We start from the raw sequence: 20,442 nt of genomic DNA on the forward strand, positions 1-20,442 counted from the left end.
TTATGCTGGTGGTCAGTGTGAACCCTTACTTTGGTATTCAGTGTGCCCCCTTACTTTAGTGGTCAGTGTGCCCCTTACCCTGGTGATCAGTTTCCCCCCCCTACGTTGGTGGTCATTGTGCCTTTTACCTTGGTGGGCAGTGTACTCCCTTACTTTGGTGGTCAGTGTACCCATTTATGCAGTTGGTTGGTATGCTTTCCTTACCCTGTTGGTCAGTGCACCCCCTTACACTTGTGGCATGAAGGTTGCAGTACCCAGTGTTTCTCCCCACCTCCATACCTATAGCTTGTCTCTCCTGCCCCCCACAACCCCACACGGATTGCTTTCCCGCACTTATCTGCGGTGTGACAGTAGCTGGTGGTGATTACTTTCCCCCTGCTGTCACAGTGTATGTGGTGCTGCACTCTTTATCTACAGACTCCGTCCCCATCTATTGGGGTGAGCGCTGTACAGTAGCAGGACTCTGCAGAGACTGTGCCCGCTGTTACTGTCAACCAGTGGCCCTGCAGAGGAAAGTGATCCCCATCAGCTCTTTACACTGTGAACGCTGTCAGGAGGAAGGCCATGGCCTAGCCAATGAAAAACATCTCACCTGTGCTGCTAAAATACTAGAAGAAGAAACTGATTGCTAAACAAATTAAAAGTGGAAGAAGGTATACAGACAACATGCAGCAGAATGTTGCAGTGGTTGGTGGTATATGATTGGAGCAATGTATGATCATGTGACATTGATTGCTTCTGCATGGTACTTGTGTAACCTACTCCATAGGAAGCCATATGTTCCATCCATTGCTATTCCTAGTGAATCAATATTGATCAGTAAAAATCTCCTCAGTAGCTCTAGCCCTAAATTTTCACTAAATGCAAACACAGAGCAAAGTGTATACATTGTATATTTCCAGAACAGTTTAATAAAATTATATATGCGTTTCCAACTATTATTATACAGGATTTATATAGCGCCAACAGTTTGCAAGCTCTTTACAACATTAGGGCAGACAGTACAATTCAATACCGGAGGAATCAGAGGGCCCTGCTCGTTAGAGCTTACAATTTTAAAAGGAGAGTCAAATGATACAAGGGGAAATAACTGTGGAGGATGAGATGATGAAGATAGTGAAAATCCAATTATTAGGTGGGGGCAGGATCGGCTTCCCTGAACAGATGAGTTTTCAGGGAAAAGTGGGCAGAGAAGGAAATAGTCAGACAGATTGGGGTAGTGAGTTCCAGAGGATAGTAGAGGCTCTGGAGAAGTCCTGGAGGCGAGCATGGGAGGAGGTAAAGAGGAAGCTAGAGAGCAGGAGTTATCTTATGGACACAACAATGCTTTCCTTTCTAACTTAGATTAAACAATTTTTTAGTGGCTGAAAAACATCAGATATAATTTGGCACCAACACAGCTATAGCAGAAAGTGTGCTAGGAGATTTAAATATAAGTACTGAAATTTCAAATGGACCTGTCAATGTATTCACTAATTATCACATTATCTATGGTATGCTTGGGTAAAAAAGGAAAACCCAGAGTAGCACACATGGGTATTGTTCTCTATCATATATAAAAATGGGTGGGATGGGAGGCATTGAGAACTGCTTAATCATACAAAACAATAATTGGGACCCTCAAGATTTACAATAGCACCTTCTTTTTCAGTTTTGGCATTTTGTCAGACTGAATTTCACCGATAAGTTCACGTTTTTCAATGTTTTTTCCCATTATGTTGATTCTTTCCTCAAATCCAGCCTCTCCTTCCTGCTTCTCCTTTTCAATGAGCAACTTCATGTAATCTACAACAGACATCGGGTTTGGTTTTAAGGCAATCTCCTGGAGAAGTTTAAGGATCTCGCCAATCTCCCCAGTAAGTTTCATTACCTCATCCTCTGCCTTCTCCATGTCTTCCTTTGTCTTTGAGAGAACATCTTTTAGAGATATCACCTTCTTCTCCGCTTTTTCATATTTTTCTTTAATATTAGAATATGTTTTCTTCTTGGTTTCAACAGAGGTTTCCCAATAAAGCTTTTCTAAAGAGTGACTTTTGACACCATGGTTACACAAACGACAATCTCCATTCCAATAAAAAACTTCACACATATAAACCAGGAAGCCAAAATACTTGCTGCAGCCTTGGTGACATGTAGAGCTGCATTCATGGCAGTTGGTTGAGTATAAAGTATCAGAGACCTTATTTTTCACAGTTTCATTCACTTCAAACTCAAAATCCCCATGCTTTTCAACTTCTGCCTTGTTTTCATTCAGAGCCTTCTTGATTTGCTCCAGTTCATACTGTTTCCCTGTCACCTCCTTCATTTTTTGGACAAGACCATCCAAAGTTACATCCAAAGCAGATCTTTTTTTCAGAACTTCCTTTGTTAATGTTAAATCTTTACTGGCTAATCCAGGCAAATATTGTAAAAAAAAATCCCCAATGGTTTCCATTCCGAACTCCCATTGCATTTTCTCAACCTTGTAGGCACGTTTGCCAGCTTTATCAGGGAAGTTACTTGCGAACAGCATGCTGTTATTGACCATAAAATACACAGGTTTTCCATCTTCAGATTTTGCACATGGAACATCAGCCTCAATAATTGCTGAGAGAACCTTTGGTTCCTGGGCATCAGCGAAGGTTGTGAAGAAGACTATATTATCCTTGATGTCATTCCCAAAAATGGATAGAATGTTGTCATAGACGTACTTCTGTGTTGCAGTTAACCGAGCGGAAGATGATTGAACCACAAAACAAATAGCATCAATTTCCTTGAATTCACATTTAGAAAAAAATTCTCGCATCTTCTGCATGATTTTCTCATCATAGTATATCCCTCTGGTGTCTCCAAACCCCGGAGTGTCAATGATGGTTAGGTGGTATGGGATTTCAAAGCTATCTTCGTGGTTGATCTGGTAGATGGTGACACTCGATGTTTGGCTGTGAGCTTGACTCTTCTTACTAATCTCTTCAATTAGCTGGAATCGGTGATCATCCTGCCATTGCACACCAAAGATGAAGTTGAACATAGCATTAATCAGGGTTGTTTTACCAGACCCAGTTTCACCAACCATCATGATCACTTTGTTTTTCATTATGGGCTTCACTGATTTCCATGTAAACGTCTTCTCCTGCTTTACATACTCCATTTTCATCTTGTAAATGGTCAAAGGTCCATTCTTCTCTGTAGAGCTCACGTATTTGTTTGATTTCAGCAGTAGAGACATTTTATGATCTTCTACCATAGTAGTGCTGCTTTTAGTACCTACAAAATCCACATACACACAGTTATTGATATTTTTATGTGATCATCACTGTAACAACTCACCAAACATTGCATATCTTACAATCTTACAAGGGCACAAGCAGACAGGTTATGGTGAGGTGGGCTAAGCCCTATCATGTTCTATATACTATTTTACCGAACAAGCAACAACAAGCCCCTAAACCGATTTCCTTGTTACAAACATCTATAGGTCAGCAGAACAGCAGACACAAAAAGTTGCAACATTGTATATTTTTAATGTTCTAAAAAAAAACAAAAAAAAAAACAATAAATACCTTACTGTATCCCCTCTCTGGGCTGCTGTTAACTGTATCCTTGCAATGATGTACCCAGGGCACTCCATGAATTAAAGAAGAAGTGAACTCTTCCTTTTTTTTTTTTCTTCCCTGCAAAGTAAATGCATAATGTGCTAATATGCATTTCATACTAGAACATTATGTGACAATTACCTCCAAACAAAGCCCTTGTTGTCCCCGCTTGAGGCTGCATCCATCTTCAGCCATCTTCCTTCCGGATCTGTGGACTCCGGCTATGCTACTGGCTGGGAGCCACATGATGTCACTCCCACGCATGCGCACAGGAGCCACCGGTCATGGCACAGGCCCCCCATGCGCCAATGATGTCATCTATCTCCTAAATGGTGCAAGTTTAGGAGATATTTACAGTACCTATAGGTAAGTCTTAACCACTTGCCGACCGGTCACGTTGACCGTACTGCGGTAAAGTGGCTCGATATCGTCCAGCGACATTTTTGGGGAATTTCATATAAAAAAATTTGAAAAATATTGTTATTTTTTCAAAATTGTCGCTCTTTTTTTGTATATAGCGCAAAAAGTAAAAATCACACAGGTGATCAAATACCACCAAAAGAAAGCTCTATTTGTGGGAAAAAGGGCATACATTTTATTTGGGTACAGTGTCGCACGACTGCGCAATTGTCTGTTAAAGTAACGCAGTGCCCAATCGCAAAATATGGCCTGGTCAGGAATGGGGTAAAATCTTCCGGTCATAAAGCGGTTAAAAATACGCTCATTGAGAATTTTTTTGTCAAAGACATGTAGCTAAATACATAATAAACAGGCAAAAAATTTGGGGGAGCATACCCATGTATTTCCAAAGCTGCTGCAGCTATGAACCAAAAGACATGTATATTAAAAAAGAATAGCGCGCAAATGCAAAGGAAATTACTACCAAATCTGAAGAGAGTCCATAAATAAAAATGGGGGTTTGGTCCCACCATATGGCCATATCGTGCTCAAGCCCACTACTGCGTCAAAGTACCCCATTATCAGTGGGTCCTACACTATCCATGAAAAAGAGATGAATCCAGCCTTTCTAACCCTTGTAGCTAAATACATTTTGGCCTAAATATATGACAAAAATTGAATATATTGGATATTTTTTAACTGTCAAAGTAGAAAAATATTGTTATTTTTTTAAATTGTCGCTTTTTTTATTAATATCGCAAAAAATGAAAATCGCACAGGTGATCAAATACCACCAAAAGAAAGCTCTGTTTGTGGGAAAAAAGGACGTAAATTTCGTTTGGGTACGGCGTTGCACGACCGCGCAATTGTCAGTTAAAGTCGCACAGTGCCGAATCGCAAAAAGTGGCCTGGACGTAGGACAGCAAAATCCTCCGGTGGTAAAGTGGTTAATAAAGGCTCACCTATAAATAGCCTTTGCAGCAAGGAGCACATGGAAGGGCAACGCATGCAAAACAAAACCAAAGAAATCCCCAGCTCAACTTACCGATCAGTCTGCTAACCAACTGAATTCTCCTATCTAACAGTATGCATTTAAAAACAGGGGTTTAGTCTGCACACATTTGCAATTACATGCATAAGCTACAGAGCCCTGTGAAGGCACCTCTGTATTTTCTGTAGTTCTTTGGTTTTGTACTGTTAAAATATTGGTGGCACTGGACACCTTTGCTGCCATTGTGCTATGCAATGGGTGTTCAGTGGCCCTTGTGCCTTTGAGAAGGGGTGGGCTGCCCCTGGCTCACCTGCCCTCTGCCTATCTATTATAATAGACTGGAAAGGAGGGGTGAAACCTGGGGAAGGGGTGTCCAAAACACTTCGCAAACTCCAATAGTAAACATACAGACATATGCTACTATAATGGAAACAGCAACATAATGGTGGCTATATTAAAAAGTCCATATGTAAAGTCCATATACATGTATCTCCAAACACCACACTCCGTAGGCTGCTCTGGTGACAAGTAGAAGGGGCTTGTGGTGAGCTGGAAGGAGAACACAGGCGCCACACTAAGTGCAGTATATCGAGATTTATTGTTAATTAACCAACGAAAAGGTACTCACAAACATGTGTGTAAAACCAGCATGACAGTATCATAAAAGGTGATGATGATCCCGGTGTCCAAATTCAGGATGGCACAAGCGGTCTCAGAGCGCTGGGTTGTATCGAATGGACGATCGGTACTTCCCATCTGCAGGGGACACAACACTAGCCATCCTGACATCACTTCTGGGATACGTACTGGTGCCGGTGACGCATTGTACTTTTGACCACTGCATCGGGCTTTTGGGACCTGTGAAGTGTCCCAAAAGGCTGTGGGGGGGGGGGGGGGAGAGAACAGGTACCTGTCAAAACCAAGCACCCGCTCTCCTCCATTAGGGGCCAAAAAGCTAATTTGCCTAGAGGAGAAAATAGGCTTTTATTACACTCCTTTTCTGTGATGGGGTGTTATTAACAAGAGGAACGCCTGCCCATGCCACACCCTTGGATATTCCTGACAGAAAATTTAGGATGAACCTGTTAGGACAGAATCGCAGATAGCACACTTGCAAAGGACTTGAAGCACAGGTTTTAGTTGACACTTTTCATAATTCAGCCACAGCGCCTCTTGTGGTGGGATGACTATTGCACAACATAACTGAACCAGAACTTGCAGCAGACATGCAGAATGTTTGCAAAGAAAGTTGATCATGAGTCATGCAATGTGAACTTGCTATGATTGTGCAACAAATGTGTGAAGCCTGGCAAGTCCAGCAACAGCTTAGCAAGTCATTTTCAAACTTGCAGCTCAATTGCTTGCTATCTGGGATGACGGGAACTGCTAAAATAATCAAAGGGTCACTTTCACATAAAATCGAATTGCCCCAGAAGCCTGTCCTTGCATACTGGGGTTCATTTACTAAAACCGGAGAGCACAAAATCTGGTGCAGTTATGCATGATAGCCAATCTGCTTCTAACTTCAGCTTCTTCAATTAAAGTGGTTGTAAAGGCAGAAGGTGCGTTCTATGCATTAAGATAAAAAAAAAAAGCTATGTGCAGCAGCCCCCCTCAGCCCACCTAATACTTACCTGTGCCCCATCTCTGTCCAGCAATGTCCACGAGTGCCTCGGCTGTCCTGAACTATTGCTCTTGATTGGCTGAGGCACAGCAGCAGGCACCATTGACTCCCGTTGCTTTCAATTAAAGTCAGTGAGCCAATGAGGAGAGATGTGTGGGGCTGATGTGTGGGGCTGAGCTCCATGTCTGAATGGACACAGGGAGCTGCAGCTCGGCTTAGGTATCCCCCATAGCAAGCTGCTTGCAGTGGGGGCATTTAGCAGGAGGGAGGGGCCAGGAGCACCTGAGAGGGACCCGAAAAGAGGAGGATCTGGGCTGCTCTGTGCAAACAAAGCATATAATTTTAAGCTTTAATAATAATACATGGAAGCTGATTGGTTTCTATGCAGAGCTGCACCAGATTTTGCACTCTCCAGTTTTAGTAAATCAACCCCAATATGCCTTAGCTCCTAAGTTTGTAATGTATAAGGTCAGGCAGCAACAGTTAAGCCATACCTGTGTAGCACCCTCCTAGATAGGTGCTAGGTAAAGCATGTGTTTGCTCCATCTGCTTATCAGGGGAGCCTGATCTATTAGTTATGCCTGTTACATGTGTCCAGGTGAGAGTCACTTGGTCTGAGGCAGTGTCCCCCACTGTATCCAATAGGGGAGCCTGTTGGACAGTGGAGGAAATTTATCCAGTGACACACATGCTTTTGTGGCAGTCCCAGTGGGAGGGCACCACTGCAGTGCATCCTGGGATTGACCCTAAAAACTGAGGGCACACCCTATGTTGATGTATGACAATATCTCTTACACTTTGTATTGATGACTTCTATTCTCTGTTCATGCAAGCAGAAAACAATAAAAAATATTATTAAAAAAACAAACAAACAAAAAAAACAGAGGGCACATGTGACAGGGCGTCTTTTGCGGGAAGCAGAGTCCCAGGAGGAGGTTGACGGCTGTCTCTTCTTCTGTATGCTGGGGAAAGTGGTTTAAGGCAGTCGGCCTAGTGAGTCACGTGTAGAGCTGAGCCATGGAGGTCCTGGAGAAGCTGACAGTGGAGCTGCAGGGGGAGCTACCTAGGAAAAGCAGTGTCTGTGAGTACCATGGGGGCTTGCCAGGGGTCTGCCCAGGAAGGGAGACCACTTCAGTGAGGTCAGTGGACAGAAGGTCAGCGCACACAGTTAGTAGTAAACGGGGTGCCAATTAGAACCCTAAAGAGTAATCTACCAAGTAGTTCGCCTTTCAAATACTTCACTTCAGTGGCAAGGTGAAGCAGCGGCCTTGCCACTTTCAACATAGCTAGAAGTCCTCAAGTTTGTGCATAATTTACCAAGTTAGAGTATCCCACTCATCCCTTCCCCCATCTCAACAAAAAATAAAAACAACGAAAACCAAATCCCCTGGACTGTTTACTGACTGAGCCAAGAATCTAAAGAATTCACAAGTTGTTGCTATGGGTAACCCAGGGGAATCCGCTTTAAGCAGCTCACAAGGAAGTAGTGCCAGGGCCGGACTGGGAATAAAAACCAGCCCTGGAAATAATTTCATACCAGCCCCATAACATTATTATACCAGCCCCAGTGGTGTAGCATGGGTTGTCAACACCCAAGGCAAGGCAAGTAATTTGCGCCCCTAACCAACGGACATTTAGCGCTCTCTGGCTCCCTACCACTCATACAGAATTAAGGACAGCCCAGCTAGGCGGCAACAGGCTCTAGGAACAGCCCAGCTGCCCCCCCTTCCCCACTATGTAATACACTGCTGATGGCCCCCTACCCACTATCTAATATACTGCTGACCCCCCTCCCCACTATCAAATATACTGCTGAACCCCCTCCCCACTATCTAATATACTGATGACCCCCCCTCCCCACTATCTAATACACTGCTGATCCCCCCGGCCCCCTCCCCCTAATACAATTCTGATCTACCTCCTAATACAATGCTGCCCCCCCCCGGCCCTCTACCCCTAATACAATGCTGTTCTCCCCGGGCCCCTCCCCCTAATACAATGCTGTTCTCCCCGGGCCCCTTCCCCTAATACACTGCTGATCCCCCTCCAACCCCCCTAATATACTGCTGACTCCCCTGGCCCCCTCCCACTAATACTATGCTGATCCTCTCCCTAATACAATGCGGATCCCCCCTAATGCAATGCTGATCCCCCCTCCCCCTAATATAATGCTGATCCCCCCAGCCCCCTCCTCCTAATATAATGCTGTTCTCCCCCAGCCCCCTCCTCCTAATACAATGCTGTTCCCCCACCAGTCCCCTCCTCCTAATACAATGCTGTTCCCCCCAGCCCTCTCCTAATACAATGCTGTTCCCCCACCAGCCCCCTCCTCCCATAGGTGTGCGCAGCCTATTGCATTAGGGTGTTCACCCCAAATCTCAAACATACATGCAAGTGTGTGTCTAAATATAAATGGCCCCAGTGCATTCACCTCCCTGCTGGCACAATGAAAGAGAAGTGCTTAAGCACTTCTCTTATGGCTGAGCTGGTAAGAGTGAGATATTTCTCATCTCCACACCCGCACACAGAGCGATAATGCTAATGTGCACTAGGTGATTAGGGTGTGCCCAGGCACACCTGGCACACCCTGTGCGCACGCCTATGCCTCCTCCAAATACAATGCTGTTCTCCCCCAGCCCCCTCCTCCTAATACAATGCTGTTCCCCCTCATCCTAATACAATGCTGTTCCCCCCCAGCCCCCTCCTCCTAATACAATGCTGACCCCCCCCTGCCCCCTCCCCCTAATACGAAGCTGATTCCCCCCTCCCCCTAATACAATGTTGTTCCCCCCAGCTCCTCCTCCTAATACAATGCTGATACCCCTCCCCCTAATACAATGCTGTTCTCCCCCCAGCCCCCTTCTCCTAATACAATGCTAACCCCCCTCCCCCTAATAAAATGATGACCCCCCTGGCCCCCTCCCCCAATAAAATGCTGTTCCCCTCCTCCTAATACAATGCTAACCCCCCTCCCCCTAATAAAATGATGACCCCCCCTCCCCCTAATACAATGCTGTTTCCCCCCTCCCCCTAAATTTGGGGGGGGGGATCAGCATTGTATTAGGGGGAGGGGGCCCCACGGGGGGATGGCAGATAAGCATTGTATGAGGGGGAGGGGGGGCAAGTCAGGTCAGCATTGTATTAGGGGGAGGGGGGAGGTTAGCAGTAGGGGCCCTAATATATGATCCCCCCCCAAATGCAAGAGGACGAGGTCCCCCCCAGCCCATTTACTCTTTCTGGCTGTCTCATCTGCTCCGCAGCTGCTCATTCAGTCTCTCTCAGTCAGTCTTCTTCACTCTTCAGTCTGTCTGTCTCACTCTCAGTGTGACCTCAGGCTCACCTGCGATCATGCTGCTGCTGGCGCGTGACGTCTCGTCTGTGTGGGAGGCCGGAGGGATCAGCGTCGGCGCCTTGACAGTCTGCAGCCACAGCCAGTCAGTGATGCACCGCCGCGCAGCCGCCCCGTGATGTCATGCCGCTCACAGCGGCTGACGTAGAAGAGACGGACCGTCACTCTGGAGCGCAGCGGGGGCCGGGGCGGGGCTGCAGCCTGCAGCGGCCATCATCACAGCAGCCCCAATCAATGCAGCGGCCGGCCCCAGGGCCGGCGGTCCACCAGGAAATTTCCCGGTATCCCGGTAGGCCAGTCCGGCCCTGGACACAAGTGGGGTACAGTAATGAAGAAGAAGGTGACACAAGTGAGGAACAGTAATCAAGCTGACAAGTGAGGGGATATGAAGGTGGCACAGGGGAACAACTGAGGGATTAGTAATAAAGAAGAAGGTGACACAAGTCTTCATTATTATCATATTTTTTGGGTGGACGATAAAATGTAATGTGGAAGGGTAAATATCTAACATTTAATAACCTAATCTAAAATGATAAATGTGCCACTGTTTTAAACAAGGTTAGGACTGTATGATATGTTAAATAGAGTTCTGTAAGCAACACCTTATTTTCTGGCAGTGCCCCTCCCGAGACCAGACTCTGGATCCACCCCTTCTGTGACCTGCTGGGTGAGATAAAACCTCTGTAAAGGACTGTAGCTCTGGTTACAGCTATGAAGTATTGCCTATAAGCCTGTTTGCTGCAGAGACTGTGCTTTACTCCTGTGTGGATCTATGTTTCAACACAAGCTTGTCATTTTTTTCTGTTTGTTTGCCTTAAAGCTGGATAAAAAGCAAATTTTACTTTTGCTGGACTGTCTCTGAGCCGGCTGTTCACCCCTCTGATCCCTTACAATATATAAATATATATATGTGTACAAATTGTCTGGTGCGCTAAAAAGTAAATTTAAATCTTCGTGTACATAAACAGAACAAATTATGTGCATCAATAAACAAATATCGTGATCCAAAATTCGAAATAAGGTGAACTTAAACACAAATAGTGTCCATAAAGTCCATATATGTCCAAAGTGCATCAACACAAATTGAATTGTGCATCCAATATGAAGCAGTGATACTCCAGTGTTTTACAAAGAAATCCCACCACCTCTAGGGTTTTCTCCTTACCAGACAGATAAAGATAAGGTGCAATAAACTCCCCAATATTTTGATGCTTTATGTGGCGGAGGTGATCCTATACTCTGATTCACCACATGATAGAGACAAAAATGACCAAGCCTCTTACCAGATAATAATTCTGATACGCGTGGATATATCCCTCCCTTCCACCGACGTCAGCAGGACAACTTGGGTTATCTCAGATTCAAATGCTTATGACTCCTGCATTCCTCCGTGACATTTCACAGATCAGTGGCGGCTGGTGCTCAAAATTTTTTGGGGGGGGGGGGGGGGGCGCAAACAGAAAAATGTAATAGGCATTGCTTTGCAGCAAAAAATGCTGTAAAAAATTGCGTGCCTTTGAGGTCACAAAAGTGTGAAAGGGGCCTTCAGTAATCAAGGTATAGTGTACCCCCTTCAATGCAGAGAGACCAGCATGCCCCCTTTCAATGCAGAGAGACCAGCGTGCCCCCTTTCAATGAAGAATGACCAGCGTCCCCCCTTTTAATGCACAGTGACCAGCGTGCCCCCTTTCAATGCACAGTGACCAGCGTGCCCCCTTCAATGCAGAGACCAGCGTGCCCCCTTTTAATGCAGTGACCAGCGTGCCCCCTTAAATGCAGAGATCATTGTGCCCCCTTCAATGCAGAGACCAGCGTGCCCCCTTTCAATGCAGAGACCAGCGTGCCCCCTTAAATGGAAAGACCAGCGTGCCCCCTTCAATGCAGAGATCATCGTGCCCCCTTTCAGTGCAGAGACCAGCGTGCCCCCTTAAATGCAGAGACCAGCGTGCCCCCTTCAATGCAGAGACCAGCGTGCCCCCTTCAATGCAGAGACCAGTGTGCCCCCTTTCAATGCAGAGTGAACAGTGTGCCCCCTTTCAATGCAGAGACCAGCGTGACCCCTTTCAATGCAGAGTGAACAGTGTGCCCCCTTTCAATGCAGAGACCAGCGTGCCCCCTTTCAATGCAGAGTGAACAGTGTGCCCCCTTTCAATGCAGAGACCAGCGTGCCCCCTTTCAATGCAGAGTGAACAGTGTGCCCCCTTCAATGCCAAGACCAGCATGCCCCCTTCAATGCAGAGATCATCGTGCCCCCTTCAATGCAGAGACCAGCGTACCCCCTTCAATGCAGAGAGCAGCGTGCCCCCTTTCAATGCAGAGACCAGCGTACCCCCTTTCAATGCAGAGTGAACAGTGTGCCCCCTTTCAATGCAGAGACCAGCATGCCCCCTTCAATGCAGAGACCAGCATGCCCCCTTCAATGCAGGGACCAGCGTGCCCCCTTCAATGCAGAGATCATCGTGCCCCCTTTCAATGCAGAGACCAGCGTGCCCCCTTTCAATGCAGAGTGAACAGCGTGCCAAGCCCCCCCCCCCCCAGACCAGTGCACTTACCTGTAGTGGCGGCTTCTCTTCAGTCCCCGCGTCTCCTTGAGTCCTCAGTCCTCCCGCCTCCTCCTCGGCCAATGGCATGGGGTTTGCCTTTCGGGCAATCAGGAAGCAGGTCTCGGACCCGCTTCCTGATTGGCCAGGAGGAGGATCCGTGTGGCAATAGTGAATTTTCATTCACTTTCCATTCGCTATTGTCACACAATGGTGCAACCCGGGTCCACCCTTTGCTGAAGCCTATTAGAGCCTCTGGCTCTAATCAGGTGATGTAAAAAAAAAAAAAAAGCCCCATTGAACTCCATGCATCCGGTGCTCCGCATGTAGATTAGGGAGCCGGATGCATGGATAGGGAGGGCAGCGCCCCTGCGCCCCCAACGCACCGGTCGCCACTGCCACAGATGTTCCCCATGAATTAAGGGGCCACTGGGCAATTAGCTGAGGAGAAATAGTGGAAGCAGCACCAGTGCAATTATTCCCAAGAGTACTCTGCGATCTGAGGCTGTGTGAAGACACAGGTGTCACAGAGACGATCAGGACACACAGGAGTCACCGGATTCTGTGAGGCGACACTGTATGCTGTGGAGTCACTGTAAGTCACAGGGTGCTGTGACGGTCACTGGGTGATGCAGGATGCTCTGGGGTCCCTGCTGTATTCCCTTTTTCCCCTGTCTTCTGGTATACTTCCTGGAACTTTGTTTTTCTATTTTTCCTTCCATGTATTGTTCTTTTTTTCTTCCTTTTTGATGCTGTTTGCTGCCCTTTGTGTTCTTTGAAGATTTAACAGGGGAATCCTGTCTTGTATTTTTCTTTGGAAAACACTGGAGTATCACTGCTTCATATTGGATGCACAATTCAATTTGCGTTTATGCACTTTGGACATATATGGACTTTATGGACACTATTTGTGTTCAAGTTCACCTTATTTAGAATTTTGGATCATGATATTTGTTTATTGATGCACATAATTTGTTGTGTTTATGTACACGAAGATTTACATTTACTTTTTAGCGCACCAGACAATTTGTTTAAATTTTAATTCCACATTAGGTAAAAGGATATAAATATATATACAGGGAGTGCAGAATTATTAGGCAAATGAGTATTTTGACCACATCATCCTCTTTATGAATGTTGTCTTACTCCAAGCTGTATAGGCTCGAAAGCCTACTACCAATTAAGCATATTAGGTAATGTGCATCTCTGTAATGAGAAGGGGTGTGGTCTAATGACATCAACACCCTATATCAGGTGTGCATAATTATTAGGCAACTTCCTTTCCTTGGGCAAAATGGGTCAAAAGAAAGTCTTGACAGGCTCAGAAAAGTCAAAAATAGTGAGATATCTTGCAGAGGGATGCAGCACTCTTAAAATTGCAAAGCTTCTGAAGCGTGATCATCGAACAATCAAGCATTTCATTCAAAATAGTCAACAGGGTCACAAGAAGCGTGTGGAAAACCCAAGGCGCAAAATAAAAGCCCATGAACTGCGAAAAGTCATGCGTGCAGCTGCCAAGATGCCACTTGCCACCAGTTTGGCCATATTTCAGAGCTGCAACATCACTGGAGTGCCCAAAAGCACAAGGTGTGCAATACTCAGAGACATGGCCAAGGTAAGAAAGGCTGAAAGACGACCACCACTGAACAAGACACACAAGCTGAAACGTCAAGACTGGGCCAAGAAATATCTCAAGACTGATATTTCAAAGGTTTTATGGACTGATGAAATGAGAGTGAGCCTTGATGGGCCAGATGGATGGGCCCGTGGCTGGATTGGTAAAGGGCAGAGAGCTCCAGTCCGCCTCAGACGCCAGCAAGGTGGAGGTGGAGTACTGGTTTGGGCTGGTATCATCAAAGATGAGCTTGTGGGGCCTTTTCGGGTTGAGGATGGAGTCAAGCTCAACTCCCAGTCCTACTGCCAGTTTCTGGAAGACACCTTCTTCAAGCAGTGGTACAGGAAGAAGTCTGCATCCTTCAAGAAAAACATGATTTTCATGCAGGACAATGCTCCATCACACGCGTCCAAGTACTCCACAGCGTGGCTGGCAAGAAAGGGTATAAAAGAAGAAAAGCTAATGACATGGCCTCCTTGTTCACCTGATCTGAACCCCATTGAGAACCTGTGGTCCATCATCAAATGTGAGATTTACAAGGAGGGAAAACAGTACACCTCTCTGAACAGTGTCTGGGAGGCTGTGGTTGCTGCTGCACGCAATGTTGATGGTGAACAGATCAAAACACTGACAGAATCCATGGATGGCAGGCTTTTGAGTGTCCTTGCAAAGAAAGGTGGCTATATTGGTCACTGATTTGTTTTTGTTTTGTTTTTGAATGTCAGAAATGTATATTTGTGAATGTTGAGATGCTATATTGGTTTCACTGGTAAAAATAAATAATTGAAATGGGTATACTGTATATTTGATTTTTGTTAAAGCGGAGTTCCACCCATTTTTAATAGGTTGGAATACATAGCTGTATGTAATTCCCCTTTAAAACGGCTTTTATCAATGGAAACTTTTTTTTTTTTTTTTTGCTAGTAAGTACCTTAATTTCGGCATTATTGCTCCTCTCCTCACTTCCTGGTCCGATCGGCGATGACGTCATTCGGCGATCCGCAGTGTCTGCTGGGATGTATTCTATTCCAGAAATCTCGGAGTAGCTGTATCTGTACTGAGCCGTGCCTGCCCCGCCTCCGCCCCGCCTCCGCCCCGCCTCCGCCCCGCCTCCGCCCCGCCTCCGCCCCGCCTCCTCTCATTGAGTTGCATTGTATGAATGTATTAAGGCCGTTCTCTGCCCCGCCTCCGCCCCGCCTCCTCTTACAAATCAATGAGAGGAGGCGGGGCAGAGAACAGCCTTAATACATTCATACAATGCAACTCAATGAGAGGAGGCGGGGCGGAGGCGGGGCAGAGAACAGCCTTAATACATTCATACAATGCAACTCAATTAGAGGAGGCGAGGTGGAGGCGGGGCGGAGGCGGGGCAGGCACGGCTCAGTACAGATACAGCTACTGCGAGATTTCTGGAATAGAATACATCCCAGCAGACACTGCGGATCGCCGAATGACGTCATCGCTGATCGGACCAGGAAGTGAGGTGAGGAGGAATAAAGCCGAAATTAAGGTATTTACTAGCAAAAAAAAAAAAAAAAAGTTTCCATTGGTAAAAGCCATTTTAAAGGGGATTACATAGATCTAAAGTTCCAAAAATGGGTGGAACTCCACTTTAAGTTGCCTAATAATTATGCACAGTAATAGTCACCTGCACACACAGATATCCCCCTAAAATAGCTAAAACTAAAAACAAACTAAAAACTGCTTCCAAAAATAGTCAGCTTTGATATTAATGAGTTTTTTGGGTTCATTGAGAACATGGTTGTTGTTCAATAATAAAATGAATCCTCAAAAATACTAATTTGCCTAATAATTCTGCACTCCCTGTATATATATATACACACACACACACACACACAATCCTATACCCACAGTTGATCCAGAGGAAGGCCAAAAAAAAAAAAACAGCAAAGCATGATCCAATTTGCTACAGCAGGGGAAGAAAAATCCTTCCTGATCCCCTGAGAGTAAGTGTGTGTATGTATATGTGTGTATATATATATATATATATATATATATATATATATATATATATATATATATATATATATATATACACAGTTCCTTGCGAAAGTATTCGCCCCCCCTTGAACTTTTCTACCTTTTGCCACATTTCAGGCTTCAAACATAAAGATATAAAACTGTAATTTTTTGTGAAGAATCAACAACAAGTTGGACACAATCATGAAGTGGAATGAAATTTATTGGATATTTCAAACTTTGTTAACAAATAAAAAACTGAAAAATTGGGCGTGCAAAATTATTCAGCCCCCTTAAGTTAATACTTTGTAGCGCCACCTTTTGCTGCGATTACAGCTGTAAGTCGCTTGGGGTATGTCTCTATCAGTTTTGCACATCGAGAGACTGAAATTTTTGCCCATTCCTCCTTGCAAAACAGCTCAAGCTCAGTGAGGTTGGATGGAGAGTGTTTGTGAACAGCAGTTTTCAGTTCTTTCCACAGATTCTCGATTGGATTCAGGTCTGGACTTTGACTTGGCCATTCTAACACCTGGATATGTTTATTTGTGAACCATTCCATTGTAGATTTTGCTTTATGTTTTGGATCATTGTCTTGTTGGAAGACAAATCTCCGTCCCAGTCTCAGGTCTTTTGCAGACTCCATCAGGTTTTCTTCCAGAATGGTCCTATATTTAGCTCCATCCATCTTCCCATCAATTTTAACCATCTTCCCTGTCCCTGCTGAAGAAAAGCAGACCCAAACCATGATGCTGCCACCACCATGTTTGACAGTGGGGATGGTGTGTTCAGGGTGATGAGCTGTGTTGCTTTTACGCCAAACATAACATTTTGCATTGTTGCCAAAAAGTTAAATTTTGGTTTCATTTGACCAGATCACCTTCTTCCACATGTTTGGTGTGTCTCCCAGGCGGCTTGTGGCAAACTTTAAACGACACTTTTTATGGATATCTTAAAGAAATGGCTTTCTTCTTGCCACTCTTCCATAAAGGCCAGATTTGTGCAGTATACGACTGATTGTTGTCCTATGGACAGAGTCTCCCACCTCAGCTGTAGATCTCTGCAGTTCATCCAGAGGGATCATGGGCCTCTTGGCTGCATCTCTGATCAGTCTTCTCCTTGTATGAGCTGAAAGTTTAGAGGAACGGCCAGGTCTTCGTAGATTTGCAGTGGTCTGATACTCCTTCCATTTCAATATTATCGCTTGCACAGTGCTCCTTGGAATGTTTAAAGCCTAGGAAATCTTTTTGTATCCAAATCCGGCTTTAAACTTCTCCACAACAGTATCTCGTACTTGCCTGGTGTGTTCCGTGTTCTTCATGATGCTCTCTGCGCTTTAAACGGACCTCTGAGACTATCACAGTGCAGGTGCATTTATACGGAGACTTGATTACACACAGGTGGATTCTATTTATCATCATTAGTCATTTAGGTCAACATTGGATCATTCAGAGATCCTCACTGAACTTCTGGAGAGAGTTTGCTGCACTGAAAGTAAAGGGGCTGAATAATTTTGCACGCCCAATTTTTCAGTTTTTAATTTGTTAACAAAGTTTGAAATATACAATAAATTTCATTCTACTTCATGATTTTGTCCCACTTGTTGTTGATTCTTCACAAAAAATTACAGTTTTATATCTTTATGTTTGAAGCCTGAAATGTGGCAAAAGGTCGAAAAGTTCAAGGGGGCCAAATACTTTTGCAAGGCACTGTATATATATATATATAGGTAGATAGATGGATAGATAGATGGATAGATAGATAGATAGATAGATAGATAGATAGATAGATAGATAGATAGATAGATAGATAGATAGATAGATAGATAGATAGATAGATAGATAGATAGATAGATAGATAGATAGATAGATAGATAGATAGATAGATAGATAGATAGATAGATAGATAGATAGATAGATAGATAGATAGATAGATATATTCAGGGGGCAGTGAGAGAGAGGAGGGCTGAGAGAGAGAAAGGGGGTGAAAGAATAGGAGGCTGAGAGAGATGAGGCTGAGAGATATGGGGCTGCAGGAGAGAGGGGGTGAGAAAGTAAGGGGGCGGAGAGAGGGGGATGAGAAAGAGGGGGTGAGAGAGAGCGAAGGGGACTAAGAGAGAGGAGCAGTGAGAGAGAGAGTGAGGGGGCTGAGAGAAGGGAGCAGTGAGAGAGAGGGGGAGGGGGGCTGAGAGAGGAGAGCAGTGAGAGAGAGGGGGAGGGGGGCTAAGAGAGAAGAGCAGTGAGAGAGAGGGGGAGGGGGGCTGAGAGAGAGGAGCAGTGAGAGGGAGGGGGGGCTGAGAGAGGGGGACTGACAGAGAGAGAGGGGGTGAAAGTGCGGCTGGCTGAGAGAGAGGGGGTGATAGAAACAGTGGGGTGAGAGGGAGATGGGTGAGAAATAGAGGGGGCGTGGCTTGGCGCGCAGCGGAGATGGCTGCCCAAGAGAGTAGCTCCGGACTCCAGACAGCTCTCTTTACACTCTACGGCCAAAATCCTTACAAATATACAGAGCAATGGGCAAGATAATCAAGGTGAACTTCCAGGGCAAACATCAGAAAGCCGGCAAGTCCGCCAAAGGCAAGATTATTGCGGATATTTTCAAGGGCCAGGCGCCATCCCGGAGACACACAGTAGGCTCCAAGATGGTGCGGGTGCCGGCGCATGAGGAGGAAGACGAGTATGATGCTGATTCTATCACTGCATCAGAGGACACGGTAGGAGACTTACCACATAATGATCGTCAGCTGACTTTCAACGACATGACCGCTATTGCAGTGAACATCGGGGGGGGGGTCATTTGCGGCGGCTATCACAGATCTGAAAACCGACATCATCAGGCTCACAGACCAAATGGCGGGGGTGGAGAGAGCAGGCAAACACAGAGATAAGGCCATAAAAAGACTGGAGGAAGTAACAAACACACATTCAGGCCATTTAATTGCCATGAACCGCCCGTTAGAGGACTTGGACAACCGTGGGAGGCGAAACAATATAAGGCTGAGGGGGATACCAGAAACAGTTGAAAGTGATAGTATCAGACCAGTATTAACCTCCATTTTCAACAATCTGCTGGAAAGACCTTCTGAATTCCCGATTGAGCTAGACAGAGTTCATAAAGCCCTCAGGCCTAAAGCTCCTGATTAGTGTTGAGCGAACACGGACTGTATTATTCGTGTTCATACCGAATAATTGGATTTTTTTTACCCGAACACGGACACGGACACTTTACTGTATGTTCGGGTAAAAATCCGTGTTCGGTCGTTTTATTTCCGGGTTTTGCATGCTTTGGCGCTCTTTTCATGGCGGGCTTTCAACAGCCAATCAACAATCGTTTAACTGGTGTGCCTTAAGCCATCCCAGCCATGCCTGCAAATGTCTTAGTAGCTGTGATTGGCCGTCTGAAGCATGTGACCAAGTCTTTATAAGTTCGAGGCAGCCCCCGCAGCAGCGTCATTCTGCTGCTTAGCTAAGGGACAGAGCACACATCAATGTGCTGGCTGCTGATTAGGGAAAGATAGGCAGGAAAAAACCATTTGTGTCCGGATAGAATTGAGGGACAGGTCGGAGTGTTTAGGCAGGGCGAGTTGTAGGCATTTTAGGGATAGAGTCTGCTGAATTATAGGGTCAGTGTCTTCTACAAACTACAATCGATATTGCTGTGTGGGGGGTGGGGTGAATCTGCACTCAATCCTGATCTACGATCTCTTCTCAATCCTGTTAGGGACAGAGTCTGCTGAATTTTAGGGAAACTGTGTTCTACAAACTACAATCGATATTGCTGTGTGGTGTGGGATTGGAGATAGGCAGGTGTCAGTGATCCACATCCATTTTTCTGTGTGTGAGCTGCAGTGAACACAATCTTTTTGGGCTGCAGTGAACACAATCTTTTTGGGCTGCAGTGAACACAATCTTTTTGGGCTGCAGTGAACACAATCTTTTTGGGCTGCAGTGAACACAATCTTTTTGGGGTGCAGTGAACAAAATCTTTTTGGGGTGCAGTGAACACAATCCTTTTTGGTGTGCAGTGAACACAATCTTTGTGGGGTGCAGTGAACAAAATCCTTTGTGGGGTGCAGTGAACACAATCTTTTTGGGGTGCAGTGAACAAAATCCTTTTTGGGGTGCAGTGAACAACATCCTTTTTGGGGTGCAGTGAACACAATCTTTTTGGGGTGCAGTGAACAAAATCCTTTGTGGGGTGCAGTGAACACAATCTTTTTGGGGTGCAGTGAACACAATCTTTTTGGGGTGGAGTGAACAACATCCTTTTTGGGGTGCAGTGAACAAAATCCTTTTTGGGGTGCAGTGAACACAATCTTTTTGGGGTGCAGTGAACACAATCTTTGTGGGGTGCAGTGAACACAATCTTTTTGGGG

At 45.4% G+C, this 20,442-nt stretch overlaps 1 protein-coding gene across 1 annotated transcript in view; it reads right to left on the reverse strand.

Annotated features, from left to right (window-relative positions):
• Positions 1 to 1,627: 1,627 nt before the first annotated feature.
• Positions 1,628 to 20,442, reverse strand: part of LOC309558465 (uncharacterized protein) — a gene marked incomplete at its 3' end in the record, with an annotated part of 72,813 nt that continues 53,998 nt past the window's right edge. Inside the window, exon 2 of the mRNA XM_082261536.1 lies at positions 1,628 to 3,246. Within this exon, the coding sequence (XP_082117662.1) occupies positions 1,628 to 3,246 (1,619 nt within the window). The remainder of the gene's footprint in view (positions 3,247 to 20,442) is intronic.

The sequence above is a fragment of the Pelophylax lessonae genome (assembly GCF_965119305.1).
Source record: "Pelophylax lessonae genome assembly, chromosome: 6".
NCBI lineage: Eukaryota > Metazoa > Chordata > Amphibia > Anura > Ranidae > Pelophylax > Pelophylax lessonae.